Source organism: Hyaena hyaena, unplaced genomic scaffold, assembly GCF_003009895.1.
Source record: "Hyaena hyaena isolate Hyena2069 unplaced genomic scaffold, ASM300989v1 scaffold_1, whole genome shotgun sequence".
Classification (NCBI taxonomy): Eukaryota; Metazoa; Chordata; class Mammalia; order Carnivora; family Hyaenidae; genus Hyaena; species Hyaena hyaena.
In genome coordinates, this window is record NW_024080633.1 from 10,923,448 (window position 1) to 10,942,949 (window position 19,502).

General features: G+C 62.4%; 2 protein-coding genes across 2 annotated transcripts; one reads left to right on the top strand and one right to left on the bottom strand.

Annotated features, from left to right (window-relative positions):
• The first annotated feature begins 1,038 nt into the window (after window positions 1-1,038).
• On the top strand, window positions 1,039-9,031 carry DPEP1 (dipeptidase 1). Its single transcript, XM_039227215.1, has 11 exons — window positions 1,039-1,209; window positions 2,644-2,839; window positions 6,380-6,512; window positions 6,748-6,880; window positions 6,980-7,130; window positions 7,294-7,363; window positions 7,683-7,859; window positions 7,973-8,057; window positions 8,137-8,212; window positions 8,443-8,578; window positions 8,690-9,031. The coding sequence occupies exons 2-11, from the start codon at window positions 2,736-2,738 to the stop codon at window positions 8,855-8,857; spliced, it is 1,233 nt and encodes a 410-aa protein (XP_039083146.1). The 5' UTR covers window positions 1,039-1,209; window positions 2,644-2,735; the 3' UTR covers window positions 8,858-9,031.
• Window positions 9,032-11,097: 2,066 nt separating this feature from the next.
• CHMP1A (charged multivesicular body protein 1A) lies at window positions 11,098-19,440 on the bottom strand. Its single transcript, XM_039226367.1, has 7 exons — window positions 19,317-19,440; window positions 17,487-17,506; window positions 15,232-15,309; window positions 14,225-14,371; window positions 13,767-13,895; window positions 13,208-13,395; window positions 11,098-12,754 (listed from the first exon to the last, which is right to left on the bottom strand). The coding sequence occupies exons 1-7, from the start codon at window positions 19,321-19,323 to the stop codon at window positions 12,733-12,735; spliced, it is 591 nt and encodes a 196-aa protein (XP_039082298.1). The 5' UTR covers window positions 19,324-19,440; the 3' UTR covers window positions 11,098-12,732.
• Between the last annotated feature and the right edge of the window lie 62 nt (window positions 19,441-19,502).

Genomic DNA, 19,502 nt, shown 5'->3' on the forward strand with positions numbered 1-19,502 from the left:
GAAAGCTGTCCTGGGTCCTGAGCCAATAGAATGTGAATGTCCCCGAGGCAGGCGGACCTGCCGGAGCCGGGGGGCCGGCGGAAAAGTCCGCATATCGGCCCTGCCTTCACCTGAAAGTTTATATTTTGCCCAACATGGATTTTTTTTTTTTGCTCAAATTTTTTATTTTTAGAACTATTGCATGAAAATACTCTTTACCTCAATGGCTGACGTCTTGGTGGCCACTCCGCTGTGAAATTTGCATGTGACGCTAACGCTGCTCACACTTCACCAGCCCTGCGCCCCTGGGGTACCTGGGAGAAGCAGGGACCTCCTGTGAGTGGAAAGAGGGAGTCGGGGTGTGGCGTGCAAAGCTATGTCTAAAGGCAGAGCCACACAGCCCACCTTTCAGGGGTGATGGGGTCCAGCTCCCATAGCGGGGCGGGGTGAGGGTGCGGGAAGGCCTCTTCTCTTGGGCTTTTGCACTAATAAAGTATTGCAAGAGGGTGACCAGAGAATTATCATAATAATAATATAACGTAAATGAATCCTGAATTTCAAAATGGAGAGAAGGTCAAAATCAAGGGTCAGGCAGGTTTCAAAGGACAAACATGGAGCTGTGTGGCGGCGGATGAGGGTTAGAGCAGAACTCACAGACGCAGAGACACTGTGTGTGTGACTGTGTGTGTACAGAGGGGTCTGGCCTGTGGTGGCCGCCGTGGCTGCAGTGCTGGAAAGCGGCCGTGCGAAGCACCATGTGAATTCACAGGGAAGCCACCGTTCCGGGGAATGGCCCAAGAAAGCACTGCAGACAAGTGAGAAATAAATGAGAAATAAATCTCAAGATGGGCAAAAAACGTTACATTTAAATGAAGTCTCAGCCGGCGGTGGATTGTAACCTCGTGGGAAGGGCCATCTCTGCTGAAGGAGAAATACTAATTTAAATACAACTGTTACACATATCACTGCCAGCAAAGCAGTGAAAGTGCGGGAGGGAACGGAAATAACCTGAAAATTCTGGCAAAGCAAGAAACAGAGGAGGAGCCTCGAGATGGACAAGAAAGCGCGGCCCGGCACCGCCACCACCGTCGTCCCGGCAGGAATGGTCCCATGTGAAGACAATCACACTCAGAAGAGGCTGAGAAATCAAATACAATACATGTTCTGAAGGCCCAACTCGGAAACAAAAAGGACAAGAAAAATAGTTAAAAATAAATAGAAAAATAGCAGGTAAAATAATAAAAGGCAAGAACGGAATCCAGGGAAGATCCTGGGAGAACGGGACGCCCCCTCCCCCGCCCTGGCGTGAGCGCCCAGGTCCTGGGGAGGCAGGTCGGGGGGGCGGAGGTGAGTGGACACAGGGGCCGCGCAGGAGGCAGCAAAAGGCAAGCAGACGTGTGCCTGTCCCCTTGCAAAGACTCCCGGTTCCAGGTGACCCTGGGCTGAGTCACAGCCTCCCCCCAAGCCCCGGCGGTCTGCTTAGGGCCCGTGGCCCAGCGTGGGGGGGCGGGTGAGGGCCACCCCAGTGGGATGAGGATCCTGGCGGAGGAAGTTTCCTCGATGGGGTCTGGGGGCAGTGGCACGGAGGATGCCCCTGGGCCCCTGCTCCTCCTCTGCAGGGGTGTGGGAGGCGGGGGGAGGGAGGAGGCTGGAGCAGACCAGGGCTGCCCCCCTCAGCACGGTGCTCACGGCGGCCTTTTGCGCTGCCCTTTCAACAGGAGAAACAGGCCAGGCCCAGGCAGCTAACGGTGGCAGAGCCAGGGCTGGGACGTGACCTCCCTTCTCAGGCTGGCCGGAGGGTCTATCCTCGGGGGGGTGGGGTGCAGGGAGGGCTCCGCAGGGCAGGTCTGCGTGAGGCTCCAGCACTGTCCAGCGGCAGAGGCATTGGGGAGCCTGGTAGGGGATGGGGTTCGCATGCCCCCCACCCCTGCGCTTGGCCGCCTGCCCTTCTGAGTCTCCCTGCCACACCCACACCTCTCACCCGCCTTCCCGGCCTGGCTCCCTCCCAGCCTGGCTGCCCGCTGGAACCCTGGACGCTGGCCCAGCCCCGGGACCAGGACCCATGGGTCCCAGCAAAGACATCGGGAGCCCCGAGTGCGCAGGAAGACTGGGAACCCCCCTCCGTGCTGACTCCAGACTTCTGACCCACCAAGTCCAGCCTGCTGGGCCAGAAGCCTGCAGCCGGAGCAGGGGTGGCTGGAGGCCGGAGCTGGGTGGGCTATGGTGGAGCTCCCAGCGGGCTGCGCCCTGTCTTTCACGATGAGGTAAAACTATTTTTATAGGCAAACAAAGGAAGACCTTACAAGAGGCAGATCTGAATGATTGGTTTAGTTCCTGTTTGCAGATCTCAGGTCCTGAGGCCACGGAGGCAGGCCACGGAGGGAGGGCACGGCTAAGCCAGAGCCTGCCCCTCCCAAGCCTGCCCTTTCACCCTGGCTCTGCTCCCCTGGGGCCAGCAGCCTCCTACTATGCCTGTGCCTGGCCCAGACAGCAACGCCCAGCCCACAGGGTCCAGGACATTCCATTCGCCCCCCTCCCACCCCACTCCCAAGGAAGAGCTAGTTACTGATTGAACACCTGAACACTGGAATGAATGTTAAATGGGACAGTTCCTGGCAGTAATCACGGGGACCAAAGGCCTCTGTTCTCTCTTCTGGCGCACAGAGCGGCTCCTCACGCCTCGGCTGGACCCATCGCACACAGGCCAGGCCGGCCGTGCCAGAGCAGTGCCGGAAGCAGGCCCTTGGAGGCTTGTCATGTGGATCCGCTGGTGGCTCTGGCCCCTGGTGGCCATCTGCGCTGCAGACCAGTTCCGGAATGAGGCTGAGAGAATCATGCGAGGCACACCTGTCATTGACGGGTAAGCAGCCACTTGGGACGGGACCGGGGATCCGGGGCAGGAGGGGCTAGGAGCTCATGTGACCTTGAGACTGACCTTGCCCTACCTCTGCTGGGACTCTGTTTCTTCAGCCACACCATGGCTTTTGCCCTTTGTTGGCCTCGGCTTCTTCATTGGGTCTCTCAGGGCCCCCCAAAGCTTCAGCAGATGAGGGTCTGCAGGGAATGGAACAGTTAAGCAGGAGCTCCCGCGTGCCTACAAGCTGACCCCCTGCACCCTGGGTACCAGGTCCCAGCCCAGGGTGGTGCTGGGGATACAGGATGGAGGGGCCGGGCCCGGGGCATGCCTCGGACTAGCCGTGTAGCCCCAGGAGCCACATTCCCCCCTTGGGCCTCCCTAAAGCTGTAGGTAAGAGTGGCGTCTACTGCGGGCCCCTGGGAGGCCCCTCCTTGACCCTCCTCCAAGACCGTTCTCGCTCCTCTCCCTCCCCTGCATCCACCCTGGGGAGACCTCATCAGGCACAGGGTGCCCAGCTTGACCTCATGTGCACGATCACTGACAACCCCCCCCCCCGCCCCCGCAAGCCAAGACCCTGGAGAAACCTTGTTATTTTTTCTCTGATGTCACAGCCAACCTGGCAGGGCCTGTCTCCTGGTGCATCTGCGTCTGCCCTCCCCCCTGCCCCCACCTCCACCTCCGTCCAGCGAGCCTCTGACGGCCCACCAGCCGAGGTCTGGTCTCAGTGCTGCAGCCGGAGGGAGTCCCAGCTCCCGTCCTCTGGCTCACACTCCCCGCCCATCATGGCTCCCACTGAGCTCAGGGGAAGTCTAAGCCCTCCAGTGGGCCCCGGGCCCCTTCACCGCCTTCCCCGGCCAGCCCCACGCTCCAGCAGGCTCCTGCCACCCCTGCTTGTCCCCGGCTCCACGCTGCCACCCTCAGCTCCCCCCCCCCCGGGGTTTGGGCTTTGCTCTGGGAGCCCCTCCTGCCCCGTGTGAAACGCCACCTGCGCACACGTCCCTGCCGTTCCTGCTTCCTTCCCTGCCCCGCCTTCTAACCAGCAGAGAGCAGAGACTCCGTTCCCTGGGCCGCCCCGTCGGCAGAGCGGCAGGTGGCACACACTCGCGCCCCCTTGGGTGCCGGAAGTGCCGGGGGTCCCTCTGTGTGGCGCCCCGAGAGTGCTCAGTGAATGTTGCTCACGACTGTTTACTATTTGGCAGAGGCCCGTGGGCTTTGTCGGACAAAATGCTCTGCAAGAAAAGGAGAGAAAATGGGGTGTGCCCTTAAATGGGAACCCCAGGGCTGTGGCAGCCCTAGAGAAGGGAGGGGCCACCAGCCAGTAGCGTCCGCCCCCCCGCACCTCCTTCCCGGCCCCAGGGTCCCCTCACAAGCTCGTGGGGAATGAGGCAGGGGACGTGCTCAGACTGCCGCCTGGGCTCCCCCCGGGTGGAGGGTGGAGGCCTGCTGTCTGGCGGGAGGCCAGCAAGGGCAGAAGAAGGCGCCACTTCATGCTGAGGAGCCGGGGGAGGGGCGGGCAGCCGGGCACAGAGCGGGGGGGGGTCCAAGGTCAGGTGCTGGGAGTCGGGAGGCCTGTATGAGGGGCAAGTGGCTCAAAGAGCCTAGACAGCTAGGAATTCTCAGGGAGCTGGGATTTGGGAATCTGGGATTGTCCAAAGCACTAGAAAGTGAAGACGAGGCTGACGGGACCCAAACCAATACCGTGGCATCAGCTGCTCTCACGGGTAAGAGACTCAAGTAAGTGGTTTCAACAAGAGAGAGAGCAGAGGGAGCCCCGGCACAGCGGCGGCCGTCGTTCCCACCTCGCGCTTTAAAGTGGCGGCACCAGCCCCGGCCTTTGTGCTTGCGTGCCAGCCGGCATGAATGGGGAAGGGACACAGCAAGGGCAGAGGGTGAGCCGGTCAAGGAGAGCTTTTGGAAGCTGTCAGAGGGCAGAACTCGGCCACACGGCCACGCCCAGCAGTAAAGGGACACAGAATATCTTTACTTCAAATGGCCATGGTTCAGGGTAAAAATAGGGGGTTCTGTTACCAAGAAAAAAATGAGTAGATAACAGGCCACCCGCGGTCTCTCCTACAACTGCTGTCATTCAAGTGCTTGGAATTGTTACCTCCTCCCTTTGAGTGGGAGCAGCGTCCTCAAGTCGCTCCGGGAGCTGCCCAGGCCACACAGATAAGGAGGGTGGACCCGGCACGCTCCACTGGCACTGCTGGCCGCGGGGCGAAGGTGACCTGTTCCGCACCCCGGGCTCCTGCAAACGCTGGGTGGTGAGGAGGCTGGAGCAGTGTGCCCCGCTTCCCTGGTGGGTTCCTGGCTGCCGGCTGGACGGTGAGCGCCCTCAGGCGGGGAGGAGAGTCCTCTCCAGGGGCCGTGCCCAGTGCTGCCCAGAGGCACCGAGACACGTCCCCCCGCTCGGCCAGCAACACCTCTGGCCACCAGCCCACACCCCATCACGTCAAAACACAGCTGTGGCAGGTGCCCCTCAGGAGAGCGGGGCGGGGTGGGGGGCTTCCGGAGTCTGGAGCCAACTTGCTTTGGAAGAGGTCACCCCAGGGACAGCTGGCCTGAGAGGTCCGAGTACTAAGTTACTCATCTACCCTCACAGTTCACTCTCTGACGAAGGTACCAGAGCACCCCTCCTCCCCACGTTACAGGTGGAAAAACTGAGGCAAGAGAGGCAGGAGCCAGGACTGGAGATGGGAACCGGGTGGGGGTTGAGGACAGGGCCGCCAGTCCCGGGGGAAGGGTCTCGAAAGCCGGGTGGCCCCTCACACAGAGCAGCGGCCCTGGGAGGGGGCCGGGGGCGGAGGACTGGGCCGGGAGGGTCGGCGAGGCACCAGGACCCCGGCCCCTCGGTGTCCGCGTGTCCACCTTTGAGTCTTGGCTGAGTCGAGTGCAGACTGACCGGCAGGTCTGAGCGGGCCTGAGACTGCACTTCCCACTGGCTCCCTGGCCCACACTTCTTCCACGTGTGGGACTTGGGGGGGGCTGGCACCCCAGAGGCCTCTGCCCCTTGAGGCTGCTCCTGGCTCCTGCCTCTCACCCCACCTTCCCTGCCCTCCTTCTCTCTCCCTCCAAAGCGCTCACCCCTCCTGGCTCCAGGGAACCCTTCACGGGGGAAGCACAGAAGGATGGGCTTGGAAATGGCGCAGAGCCGTCACAGAGCCCCCGGGGCCTCTCCCTGCAAGGAGAGGATTTCATCTTTAACTTGTGAGACCGCCAGCTGCCTGGTGTCAACCTGCCCTATTCATGCAGGTTGTTTGGATCCTGCCCTGTTCCCCAGGACGATTCTGGAGACAAACGAGCATCTGCCTTTCCCTCTTCAGCAGTGAAAGGCCCTTGCAGGGAAGACCTCCCAGAGGCTCTCTCTGCTCGAGGTCCCCTGGCCTGGGTGTGGGGCACTCACCTGCGTGCAGGTGTGCTCAGATCAGGAGCAACCCGCCAGCCGTGTGGGCGGCTCTCGCTCCCTGCCTGGGAGGGAGCCGGAGGCGCCAGGTGCACGTGGCCATCCTGACTCGCCTCTGACACCGTCTCCCGCCCCTGCAGGCACAATGACCTGCCCTGGCAGCTGCTGACCACGTTCAACAACCAGCTGCGGAACGAGAAGGCCAACCTGACGAGCCTCGCCGACACACACACCAATATCCCCAAGCTGAGGGCTGGTTTCGTGGGGGGCCAGGTATGGCTCGTGGTGCCCCCCCCCCCCGGTGTCCTGGCCAAGGTGCAGGCGTAGCCGGGCGGCATCCCTCCTGAGCCCCTTGGGGCCACAGGTCTTTGGAAGGGGACCCTGGTAGCCACAAAGACCGTGCAAGGACTCCGGAAGCGGGAGGGAAGCCAGACGCCCATGTGCATGGCGGGGGGGGGGGGGAGGCCAGGAGCCTCCACTGCTAGCCGCTGTCCCCCGGGGCCCCTAGTTCTGGTCTGCGTACGTGCCCTGTGACACCCAGAACAAGGACGCTGTGAGGAGGACCCTGGAACAGATTGACGTCATCCACCGCATGTGCCAGATGTACCCAGAGACCTTTGCGTGTGTCACCGACAGCACAGGTGCGTCCCGGTCCCACCCACCTTCCTGAGGCCCTGCCCCGCCCGGCAGAGCTGCTGGTGTGCCCGGCGCCCGGCGCCCTCAGCCAGCTCTCCTCGCAGGCGTCCGGCAGGCTTTCCAGGAGGGCAGGGTGGCCAGTCTCATCGGCGTGGAGGGCGGCCACTCCATAGACAGCAGCCTGGGTGCCCTGCGGGCCCTCTACCGCCTGGGCATGCGCTACCTGACCCTCACGCACAGCTGCAACACGCCCTGGTGAGTGGCCCCGGGGAGGGCCCAGGCGCCACGTGGGGGGGCGGGGGGGGCAGTCCCCAGCCCTGCTCTCCGGCCCCTTCCTCTCCTTCCAAGAGTCCGCCCGTGGGGGGGGGGGGCAGGATCACCACCGCGTCCCTGGCACAGCTGCTCTCTGCTCTCCCAGGGCTGACAACTGGCTGGTGGACACAGGAGAGGACGAGGCTGAGAGCGAAGGCCTGTCACCCTTTGGGCAGGTGAGGGGGGTTTCGACAAGGGCCGCCGTCACCCTCAGAGAAGTGACCCAGGACGCGGTTTCTCTCCCCTCAGGACTGGTTTCCTCACCTATAAACTGGAGCTACAGGGGCTTCCCAGGGTGGGTACCCACGGGAACTCGCCGGGCGTCTTCCAGCCATTGGAAAGTTCATGAACACCTGGCCGGCAAGCGGCCCTCACCCAAATGCCCCGCCCGCCGTGCCCGGACTTGTCAGGGGGGCTGCGGTGAGCCCCGGAAGGGCGCAGACACAGGCGTGCCCAGCGCAGCCTTCCTGGCCCCTGAGCCCCGTGTCCGCGCAGAGCGTCGTGAAGGAGATGAACCGCCTGGGGGTCATCATCGACCTGGCCCACGTGTCCGTGGCCACCATGAAGGCCGCCCTGCGCCTGTCCACGGCCCCCGTCATCTTCAGCCACTCCTCCGCCTACAGCCTGTGCCCGCACCGGCGCAACGTGCCGGACGACGTGCTGCGGCTGGTGGTGAGGGGCCGCGGGCTGGCGCTCCCTCCCCCTCCCTCCCCTTCCCTCCCCGCAGTGGTCCCCGAGCGCGTGGCCTGCTCTCCCACCCACGGCTCCCCCCTTCTCCCGAGCAGAACCAGACAGGCAGCTTGGTGATGGTTAATTTCTACAACGACTACGTGTCATGCAAAGAGGCGGCCACCCTGTCCCAAGTAGCAGGTGGGTGCGGGAGGGTGGCCACAGCAGCTGGCGGGCGAGGGCCGCCCCTGGGACTCACCCCTGCGGTCCTCCTCGGCAGACCACCTGGACCACATCAAGAAGGTGGCAGGAGCTGGAGCCGTGGGCTTTGGTGGGGACTTTGATGGTGTTTCAAGGTAGGGGCAAGGCCTGTGTCCCGTGGCTCAGCCGGAAAGGCCACCCCCCCTCCTCAAACATGTCATGAGGGTCTGAGGCTCAGATGGGCCCAACATGTCTCGGTCTGAAGGCCACTCCACTGGGCCCCTGATGGCTTTGGGTGGGGCCACAGTGGTTTGTGGGGAGGTAGGTGGTCCCGAGGTCCTGACCCCTGCGATGCAGAGCCTGGTTCTCTCTGCCCTCGCCTCAGGCTCCCCGTGGGGCTTGAGGACGTGTCCAAGTACCCAGACCTGGTGGCCGAGCTGCTCAGGAGGCAGTGGACAGAGGCGGAGGTCAGGGGCGCCCTGGCCAACAACCTGCTCAGGGTCTTCGAGGCAGTGGAGCAGGTGAGGAGAGGCCGGCACACTCGCCCACCCTTCTTGGCCGGCAGGTGGGCAGGTGGGCAGGCAGGGCCAGCGGGCAGGCGGGCAGGCAGCCCAAGCGGTGTCTGTCCCCAGGTGAGCGACCACACGCAAACTCCCGAGGAGGAGCCCATCCCAAAGGACAAGCTGCAGACTTCTTGCAGGACGATGTATGGCTACTCAGAGGCCCCCAGCCTCCACCAGCAGCCAGGGGCCCTGCTGGCCTCCCTCACCACCATCCTCCTCGGCCTGTGTGTTCTGTGATGCCCTGGGGTCCGGGACCCCTAGGGTCCTCCAGCTCAGGAGACACCGTGGCCATCGGAGCAGGGAGATCCCGGCTCCCCAGCACGAGGCCTGGGCTCTCCTGAGGGCAGGAAGCCGTGGACGGCTCCAGACAGACACACGGTGGACCCTTAATAAAGGCAACAACCCTTCTGAGTCATGACCGTGTGTGTGCTCAGCACCCCAGCCCCTGAGGGGGGCTCGCGAACATCCAAGGGCAAGTTCTGTGAAAATGGTCCCAGGCTAGACCTCCCGACACAGGAGTGCCTAGAAGAGCAGCCAGAAAGGGCTCAAGGTCTTAGATTTGCACGGACATTGCTCACGTCTGAAAGCAGACAGTCTGGGCTCCGGTGGGCCCCTCCCCCCTCCCCATACGCACACGCACACTCACGCACACCTACGCGCCCCACACCATGACGCACGCACAGGCAGCATACACACACGCACACACGTGTGCCCACACCTGCCACCCGGCTCAGCCTCTCAGGTGGGAACGCCAGGTCTTGGCAGGGCTGAACCACTTCACACCCCTGCCGCCCCCACGCTCCGGCCTCCAAGACTGCTCCGTGCGGACGGCCTCAGGCTCTGGCACTGAGGGTGGACTAGCACATGGGAGCTCCGCTGCGCAGGTGGACGGCCCACACGTGCCCGCTCGGCTCCCCCAGCCCCCGCAAAGGTGCCTCCCTGTCATTCCCAGGCAGAGCTAATGTGACCAGAAGGGACGTCTGTGGGTATTTGCTGATCACTTAGGATCGAGTCAATGTTAAAGGAGGAAACGGCAGGTAAGGGTTTCTGTCCCGAGTGGCCAGAACATGCCCAAAGCCCCGACGCCGCCAAAGGGGATTTTCCCTGCGGGCACGGCGGGAAGGGCCCCCTGGTGGCCTGCCGAGGTAGCACACACATTTTGCTGCCGGGAGCATTTTCTCCCAAGGTTTTACCACTTGTCCTGAAGTGACCCTGGTCCCACCAGAGCGCCACAGCTGCACGTACCATCCCAGAAACTTGTCCGATCTCAAAAGCCCTTTCCTGAGGAGTAAACAAAACTGGGAGGGGGGGTCTTGGGGCCCTGGTGACTTCTGCACAGAAGCAATACCCAGGGCGTGCACCCTACAGCACAGACACTCTTCTCGGGGCGCAAGAAGATCCTCTAGGGGCCACCTGTCCCCCGGAAAGGCCACAGCAGCACTCCTCACACTTGGGGTGCAGAGGCAGCTCCAAGGACCCCGCGGACACACAGATACGCGAGGGTGTGGGGGACGGGAGGCAGGCTGAGGGGCACGATTCGGTTCCACTTCTCGGCCTTGGTCACGTTTCACACATTCAAAACCCAAATCCAGACCAGGCAGGACGGGGAGCGCCCACAACGGAAGACAAACAAGTGATTCCTGCAGAAGCGGAACACAACTACGAAGAGGTGTGGACGAGCGTGGACACTCGGGAAGTGCCTGGAGGCCTGTGGTCAGCGAGGGTTCTCGCAGGGGCGCGGCCAGCAGTTCCGAGAGCCTTGTGTAGGGACGAGCCAGCAAAGACATGAGTATGTGGGGCAGGTTCTGCCGTCAAAGTTCCAAACGAGGAGCGGGAAGCCCAAGTGGACCTGCGAGAGCAACGTGGGGGCTTCGGTGCTCAGGGGCTAACGCCTACGGGCCCACGTTGATATAAGCGATAGGACAGGTAGAAGTGAACGGAGGGAACGGGAACTTTTCCCTAAGACAGAACTGCAAGCAGGAAATCACCACGGATACCGTTACCAGGAAGATCCGCGGAGGGACACGAACGTTGGGGACAGAGCACGGTGACGTTTGCAGGCGAGGCTGCAGTCTTTCCACAGGATACTCAACAGAGGAGGAAAATGAGGCTTTACGGGGGCGTCGCCGGGCCCACACCCCCGTCCGAGGGGAGCCGCACAGGGACGCCGTGCACCTGGGATGAGGCACTGAGGACACGACCGCCTCTGTGGGATTCCCGCCTAGAGCTGTGACCTCAAGGTCATCGTGAGAAAATGCCGCCTCAGCCCAAGTGGCAAGACAGTCTGCCAAGTAAGTGGCCACCATGCCCCTGGGTCCCGCAGGCGCCAGACAGACGGCAAGGGCGGTCCCAGGCTGGGGGCGGAGGCGTTGCAAGTAGACGACCGTCCGGGTGGTGTCCCGATGTAGCGGGTCACGTGCGGCTCACTAGGAAGTGGACGCGAGGGGCGCGCGGTAAACACGAGTATATGCAGACCATGTGCTCCGCGACTTTTATATACGTTTCAAGTTATTTCAAGGTACAAACTTAAAAAGAAAACTTAACATTTTGGATTCCAATTCCATCTGCGGGGGCAGAGCCTGAGAACATGCATACCTCACCCCCCACCCGCCCTCTTCCAGGTAACCCTCCTCAGCCTCCTAAGAGGGGCCAGAGAGCCACACCAAGGCTCCCCCTACAGCCCCCTGCCCCACCCAAAGCCACAAAAGCAAAGCTGGAGAAAGTTCTCAGGGATCAATCTGTTTACTCACAACAGTGTTTTAGGAAAACGGGCAAACACACCCACTGCTCTCTGCGGGGCCACAGTCAGGGAGCCCTGCACCCCCAGCGCCCAGGACCTCCTCTGCATCCCTGCACATGGGCGCCCCGAGAGACCGCAGCCGGGGAGTAAGGCGAGGTTGGCACTGCGGAAGGGAGGAGGGACAGCACTCTGACCCTCCGTCTGGGGCCTCACACCGCAGTGCGGCATCCAGGCCAACACAGCAGACTTCACAGAACACCTTCAGCCACCGGGCCCAGGAGAATCAGACGTGGCGAGTCGCCAACATTCCCGTTCACAAGAGGCTTGGGTGTGAGGACGGCCCGGGCAGCTGGGGGCATCTGGGGAGGACTGGGCGGACGGTCAGCGGAGCACAGAGAGGGGCCCTGCTCAGGACAAACCACGAAGTCCCTCCCGAGCTCATGCCAAGAAGGGGGCTTGGACCCAACACCCCTCATCTGCTGTCTGCTACGTCTATTTTGGCAAAAAAACAACCCACGAAACTTCAAGGAAACAAAGTAAACTTCAGGAAACGGAAAAACTAGAAACTGCAGCCCGTGACAGGAAATCTTCGGTGGGGGGAGCCGCCGCCAGCTGCCCGGCTGTGGCTGCCACGGCTCCCCCACGGCCGGCCCTGCCGGGGTGCCTCTCCGAGCTCCCAAACCCCGGCCCGCTGCTCTGGCTTCCAGGTCTGGCGGTGGGAGCGGGAGGAGAGAGCGGTGGTGGGGAGGCCCCTGTTATGGACAGCACAGCGCAAGGCCAGCACGTGGCCGGGAGCGGGAGGCCGGCTGCCCCCCACTGGGAGGGGCCTCAGTGCAGACCCTGAGTTCCTGGGGGATGCACGGCACAGCCCTCAGGGCCCCGGGCCCTCCGGAGGCAGCAGTGGAACGGGGACGCGGCCCCCCGAGGTGGGCCCGCCTGGACCTGGAGCCTCACACCAGGGATCGCGAGTGGGTGCTGGGCCCGCCAGGCTGAAGCAGGAAGCAGGCTGACCCCGCTGGCTGATCGCAAGCAGCACGGAGTCTGGGGGCCCCCACGGTCCACACAGTGTCCACTGGTCAGTCCCCATCAACCCCTCAGAGGGTAGGGGACGGGGAGGGGCGCCTGCAGACCCCGAGCCGGTCAGCCCAGAGTCACAGAAACAGAAGTCAGAAGTTTGTGCAAACTCACCCACCAGGACACAGAGCCACCGTCTATGCTAAGAGGGACAATTCCCAGGCCTGGAGGTCAGGGCTGCGCTGCAGGGTGTGCAGGAAGGCGAGAGGCCTGGGTGGGGGGGTGAGCTGGAGCCCTCATCCCCGGCCCTTCCCGCACGTCGAGGCGGGGGACGCAGCGCCCCACGGCGGGGGCTCGGCTAGTTTCTCAAGGCGGCCAACCTGCGAAATCGACAACACGAGTCCCGTGAGGGAGGGCGAGAGGCGGCGGCGCCCTGACCTGCTGTGTGCTCAAGGACAAGAGGCCAACCCAGGGGCCAAAGCTCCCTCACCCATCCATCGAGCTCTGACAGAAAGGAAAGGCTCGGGGAAGGGCCTCGCATCGTCAAGAATATGTTACGTCAGGGGGAGCAGAGACCTCCTCTCCTCAAGCAAGCGGTGGACGGTGCGGGAGCTCCAGAGCGGATACGCGACAGGCTCGGAGCGAGGAGCAGGGAGACAGGCGGTCAGATGGGCCCTGGGCTGGGCCCTCGGGTGGGGGCCTCCCGGAAAGAGCGGGGCTCGCTGGGCCAGAGTCCCTCCGCACAAGCTCTCCTCGCGAGGCCACGACGCGCCTCCCCTCCCCCACAAGCATGGCATCCGAGCCCGGGGGCACCTGCGGGGCACCGAGCCCACCTCCGCGACAGCTGGTCCTCCTGGCTGCGCACGGAACTCTCGCCCACGGCGGAGGCGCCCTCGGGCAGCTGGCTGAGCTGGTCCAGGACCTCCAGGCCGTTCTCCTCGGCGATCTGCACGATGAGGCTGTCCACCTGCTCCTGGGGCGTGGTCAGCGTGGTGGCCGAGCTCATGGAGTCCTCCATGACCTGCGGGTCGCGTTCCGGGCAGGTGGGCGCAGGCCCCGTGCCGGGGCTCCGCCGTGACCCCATTTCTGGCCGCCCATCTCGACCACATTTCCCACTCACTCCCCCACCCGCAGCAGCCACCTCCCCCGGCCCCGCCCACGGTCGTCCCCAGCAGGTCCCCACGGAGCCCCCTGGCCACTCGCTGGGAGGGGCGCTCACACCGCAGCCCCGGGCCGGGCCTCCCTCCGATCTGCGAGGCCTCTGTGTGCGGATTCCCACTCCACAGACTCGGGTGCTCTGGCGGTGACTCTGGCGGTGACCCCCGCGTGGGACCAGTGACGAGAGCCAGCCCCGGATGCACCCCTCGCACGCCCAGACCATGGGCCACATACCGACGTGTGCACATCCAGATTCTGCACCTGCTGCTCGAACCTGTCCATCACGGCAGAGACCTTCTGCAAGTCCATGGTGCTCAGCGCCCGGTCCAGGGCCTTGGTCACCTGTGCCATGTTCTTGGTCACCTGGCACAGGAGAAAGTGAGGAGGCGACAGAGCTAAAGGAAGGAAGGCCCTCTGCACCCTCCCCAGGCACACAGCCCCCCAAGGCCCGCAGGACCGCGGCCCTGGCCCAGCCCAGCCATGTTCGGGACCAGCCGCAAGGTCCCTGGACCCGGGCGCTGAGAAGACGGGGCACTCCGGGTCTTGTCCTTCAGTGCTGCCCTTAAGGTGCAGAGGGAATCTTTTCTCCACAAGCAAAGGGGTCTCACGGCTCCCCCTGCCCAGCCAGGCCCCTCGACTCTGCCGACAGGAGCTGGCCCTTGTGACGGGCAACCCTGGGCACGAGCACTCACCCCCTTCATGGTCACGGCCGTCTGCACCTTGGAGGCCACGGCGTCCACGCGGGATGCCATGCGGAGCCAGTTGACGCCTTCATTCTTCTTGCGGATCGCGTTCTCGGCATACACGCGCGCGCACTCCACGTTCTTCTGCTGAAGGGCCTGAGAGCCGGGGGAGGCACCGGCCGGGAGAACGCGGTTGTCTGTCTGAACGCTGCCCGCCCCACTCTGGGGCCTGGCCCTGGCTTTTCCGAGGGCGAGATCTGCTAGCGTGGGGCAGCCCCTCTCCTCTGCCTGTGGGCTTCACAAAAACGCAGAAACGCCAGGCCCCAAGCCCATTCAGGAGTTAGGGGTCCAGGCGGGTGCCAGAGCCGGCCGCACCGGGGGCTGAGCAGGGAAGCCGGGCCCGGCCGCACGAAGGACCCGGAGTGGAGTCGGCCGTCCGGTTTTCCCTTCTGCCCTGGGAGCCCCCAGATCTAACAACCCCAGGAGCTACTCCACCTGTTAAAGGGCTGTTAGAAAGGCCCCCCTGAGAGTGGGCAGACGCCCCAACCTCCCCTTCGACAGCAAGAACACCACGAGCCCCGCCCTTCACCAGCAGAGGGCGGGCTCACCGCTGCCCAGGGTCTGATGCCCGGGGCCCCAGACGCAGCAGGGAGCCAGACACGGTCCGGCAGGGGTGGCTGGAAGCCCGCTGCCCACACAGTTCGTGAGAAAGCAGGTGCAGAACTTTGGAAGTGAGTACGAGGCAAGGAAAGTTAGTGAGCAAAAGGCAAGGCAGGGCCCTTCTGCTGTGGACACCCTCAGGGGGCGGGGGCGCAGGGAGCAGCCACCGCAGGCCTGGAGCTGGCTCCTGAGAGAAGAGGCTCGGCCCACACGGGAAGGCGGCAGCGGCACACGCCACAGAAGCAGCAGGAGGGGGAAGGGGACGCGGCCCGGCGCCCGCGGTCAGCCCGGCGCCCGCGGTCAGCCCGGCGCCCGCGGTCAGCCCGGCGCCCGCGGTCAGCCCGGCGCGGCCTCACCTTCTTCACTTTGGCCTGTTCCGCCTTGGAGTCCTTCTCTGCCTTCTTGGCCAGCTTCTCCAGCTGCTTTGCCGTGAACTGGGCGGAAGCAGGACACCTGGGTCAGACAGAGCCTGCCCTCCGGCACCGGCACCCCCGCCCCACACGCCGGTGTCCTCACAGCCCGGGGCTGCAGCAAGGGTGCTCCCTGGGGCTCGGGGGGAAGGGAGGGCGGTGAGAGTCTCCTACAGCATCCTCTCCCAGGACACCCTAACCCAACCCCGCCCCCAGAGTGGAAAGCTAAAAAGGCAACTCACATAATCACCACTACTCGTGGATTTTCAACTTACGTGGAAAAAACTGGACAGAATGTGTTTCAAGCCACCCCAAGTGGCCTGGGGAATCATACACAATTCCCGGGGAGCACACACCTCAGAGTGTTCTCGTCACACGGCACTGTGTTTGGGAGGGGCTGCTGGGCAGCCAACGCTTCTTCCAGGTACCTGACTGCTGGGTCGCAGCCCCTCTGGGAGGCCCAGTCCGGAAGTCGGATGGTGTGCCCGCCACCACGGGGCTCCCATGCAGGCTGCCGGCGGGGGGCCCTGCACTAGCTGGATGCGGTGGGTGGAGGGTGGGCTGCCTGACCTTGAGCCACAAACACTGCCCTCTCGTGGGCATCTCCCCACTGCCCACTTCTGACCCAGAACATCACAGACTGGGCCACCCAGACGAGGCAACCCAACGTTTACTTGAAATATACCTCATCTGCAAAAGTGTCACCTGCCCAAGGATGGCCCTCTTTGCTAGAGAATTCTGTCCCCAGAGCCCGCCCTCCCTCCCACCCTTCCTTCCTTTCTCTTAAAGTTTATTTTGACAGAGAAAGTGAGTCAGGGAGGGGCAGAGAGAGCGAATCCCAAGCAGGCTCCATGCCGTCAGTGCCCCACACAGTGCCTGATCCCACAAATGGCTCGATCTCACGGTTCCACAAGTTCATCACCTGACCCAAAATCAAGAGTCAGACACTTCAACGACTGAGCCCCCCAGGAGTCTGGACTTCTTTCTATACATAGCACCTTCTCCTTCCGCCAAGCCGGTCTGACACCCCAGCTCCCATGTTCCACTGACCAGCCCTGGGAGCCCACGGAGAGGAGGCGGTGCCCCTGCGTCAGCCAGTGTCACACTGGCCCCGCCCGACCGCTTCTGCTCTCGAGGTCCAAGCTTTGGAGGCATCTCTCACTCAGCTGGTCCAGCCGGTGAAAACCCACTTCCCTGAGGGCTGTGCTCACAGGACAGGGCACTCTCTCGAAGTTCCCCTACCCACTCACACTCACTGCTTAGGTACTTTTAAATCAATGTCTGCTGCACCTAAAATTCTGACCTTGCTTTCTTCAACACTGTTACGCCCGCACTGTCCAGTGAAGGAGCCACTGGCCACATGTGACTATCTAACTTTGCATTACCTAAAATGTCAAATAACAATTCAGTTCCTCAAACCAGCTGCGTTCCCAGGGCTCCGTGTGGCTGGTGCAGGCAGCACAGCTTGTAAGCCCTCAGCGCTCCCTCTCTGGGCCGTCTGTGTCTGTCACACAGAAAGGGCTTCTTGTCTGCCCCCCTCACACTCCTCTGTTGCTCAAGGGAAAAATCCAGATTTTCCTGACTCAGAAATGCGACCCTGAGCACTGTCCACAAGGGGGACCTGCCGTCAGTGGCCCACACGGTGCTTGATCCCACAAGCCACTCGATCTCACAATCCGTAAGATCGTGACCTGACCCGAAATCAAGAGTCACGTGCTGAACAAAGTGCCTGGGGGCCACCGGGTGCTCCTCTCCCTCCCTCTCCAGGGCAGAGCCAGCGGGACGAGCTACCGTTCGCAGCTTGTGCGCACCACCTTGTGCACACCGCTCCTGCCCGGTCTTTCTGAGCTAACCACAGACGGCCAAGCACGGAGAGACTGGCCCTGGGTTAGTTACAAGACACGGGCTCTGCTGCCCACAATGCTCTCCTTCGATAGGATTTTAAAGACTTGGGAACCACATTTATGTGCCTTGTGGGGCATCAAGGGACACCCCTAACACCTGATTCGTGTTTCCTAAACGTGCTCACGGTCTCGTGGACTTGCCCACGTGATCTGCTTCTGCTCAGCCCAGGATGAGGAAAGAATGCCTGTGCCTTCGAGTCGATTCAATACCCCCCTTCGTCATGAGTCTGGCTGAGCACCGTGCACAAACCGTAACCACCGAGACAGGGTTGGGGTGAAAGGTCCCTCAGTGCACACCTTCAGCTGGAACAGCGTATCTGCAAAGAAAGGAGGTGGTTTGAGGGTTCCGGCTGTGACAAGGGCGCTTCTAACAAGCAGAGGGGGCCGCTCAGACCCTCTGGACACAAAGAGCTGGATCAGGGTGCAGGCAGGGGTGGGGCCTCCCGGAAGCCCAGCCTGCGCTGGAGCCGGTGGAGGACTACTGTGCCAGCCAGAGGGCTTGGGCAGACGCACAGGTTCCCTGGCCAGATCCTTACAGGTAACACCAGGGCGGCACCGGCTGAGCCCAAGGGTCAGTGTGCAGCCAAATGAGGTCATGGATGCAGCACACAGCCCTCCGTGAAAACCCAAGGAGGGGTGTGTAATCAATGCAACTTTACAAAGACCCTTGTGATTCTTTCCCAATTTACTATAACTCAGTACTAGAGTCTATTTTATATACTCTTTCTCCCCAAAAGTAAATGGATAAGAATGGCAGAATGAGGACTCATGCATTCAAAGAGCTGGCATATCTGAGCCTTCAAATCAGGCTCGGGAGCCTCACTACCTACGTGAGCGTACGAACAGCTCCCTCTCCTGGTAGCCACATGTGCTAGTCACTCACTCAAACTCCAGGGCCAGGTAGAGTCAGATTCACATTAAAACTGTCTCAATTTAATCAATTTCTAGATTTGGAGGATGATGTCTGAAAGAGTTTACTGCACTAGCCCAGAGTGAACAACGGAAATCCTGCAACCAGAATGAGGGCGTAGAGTGTTCATAAATGCAAATCAAGGCCTCCGGCTGAGAACCCAGTGGGGTTTCAGGTAAGCCCTGTGCACCCATCATCGACCAGTGCAGGCCGTGGTCAAGGCCACAGCCACCTGTGAATCTGCCAATCGGAGCTAACCTGTCGCACACATGGCAGGCTCTCCGCCTCTCTACCTCACGGTGTGACCCAAACCCCCTGTCTCCCTGCCTCGGCTTCCTCTTCATACTTGAGGAGCAGGAATAGGTTCTGGAAGGCAAACAGCTGCGAAGGCAAAACCTAACCCTGGGAAAAAGTGATACAGCCAAAAGAAAGTTCCCCAAGGAACTGGGTAACCTGTGGAGCAAAACTCAACATTTACGGTTGATGATAGTGGTGGGTGTGTGGTGTTCATCTTCTCTCTGAAGCAACTGGTATAGAATTTCCTTTGTGACAACAACATGGTTGTATGGTTTTTTCCATTTCACAAAAGGAGTTTTGAAACCTCTCTGTCACACCAACCCTTAAACGTTCTAGCAAACGTAGGCATCTCCCCTTCTCACTGATTCTTCCTGCTCTTTCGTGTCCCGGAGCACGGACAGGGCGGAGGCGGTGCTGCAGGCAGGGGAGGACAAGACCAGGGAGCTAGATCTCTACCTCGGCTTCCCCATCTGCAGGCTGGGGCACAAAATTCCTATCTCAAAAAGCGGCTGACCGCGCCTGGCACACAGTGAGTGCTTTTTGCCCGAGCTCTTCCTGTTTCTCTTAGTGGTGTTTTGGGGGCAGTGGTGCAACTGCCTCCTTTTCTGGTGCTCTCTCACCTGACACCCCAGGGCGCCAGAGACCGATGTCCCTCACCGGTACAGGAGCTGGGGGGCTGGGAGGTGGACGCTGAGGAGTCTGGGGGAAGGGGGTCAGGGGGTGGGGTCGAGGATCCTCATCGGGGTCTGGGGTTGAAGCTCCGGGGATCGAGGATCGGGGTCCAGGGCCGAAGATCCAGGTCCCTGGCTGGGTGTCGGGGTCCGGGGTCTAGGCCCGGGGGTCGGAGATCGGTGTCGCAGATTGAGGCCTGGGGTGCCCGGCCGAGCCCCGCCCTCCCCCTGGTGGGCGGGGCCGCTTACCGTCCATGGCAGGTCCGGCAGGCGCAGCCCTCGCAGGAACGGACGCGCGGAATCCCCCGGGCCGAGCAGATCGCACTTAACAGCTCCGTCGCGCGGGAACTTCCGGGGTCACCTCCCACTTCCGGCTATCGGCAGCTCTCGCGACAGCGCGAGGCCAGTCGCGCGAGCGGGGCGGGGCGTCGCCGT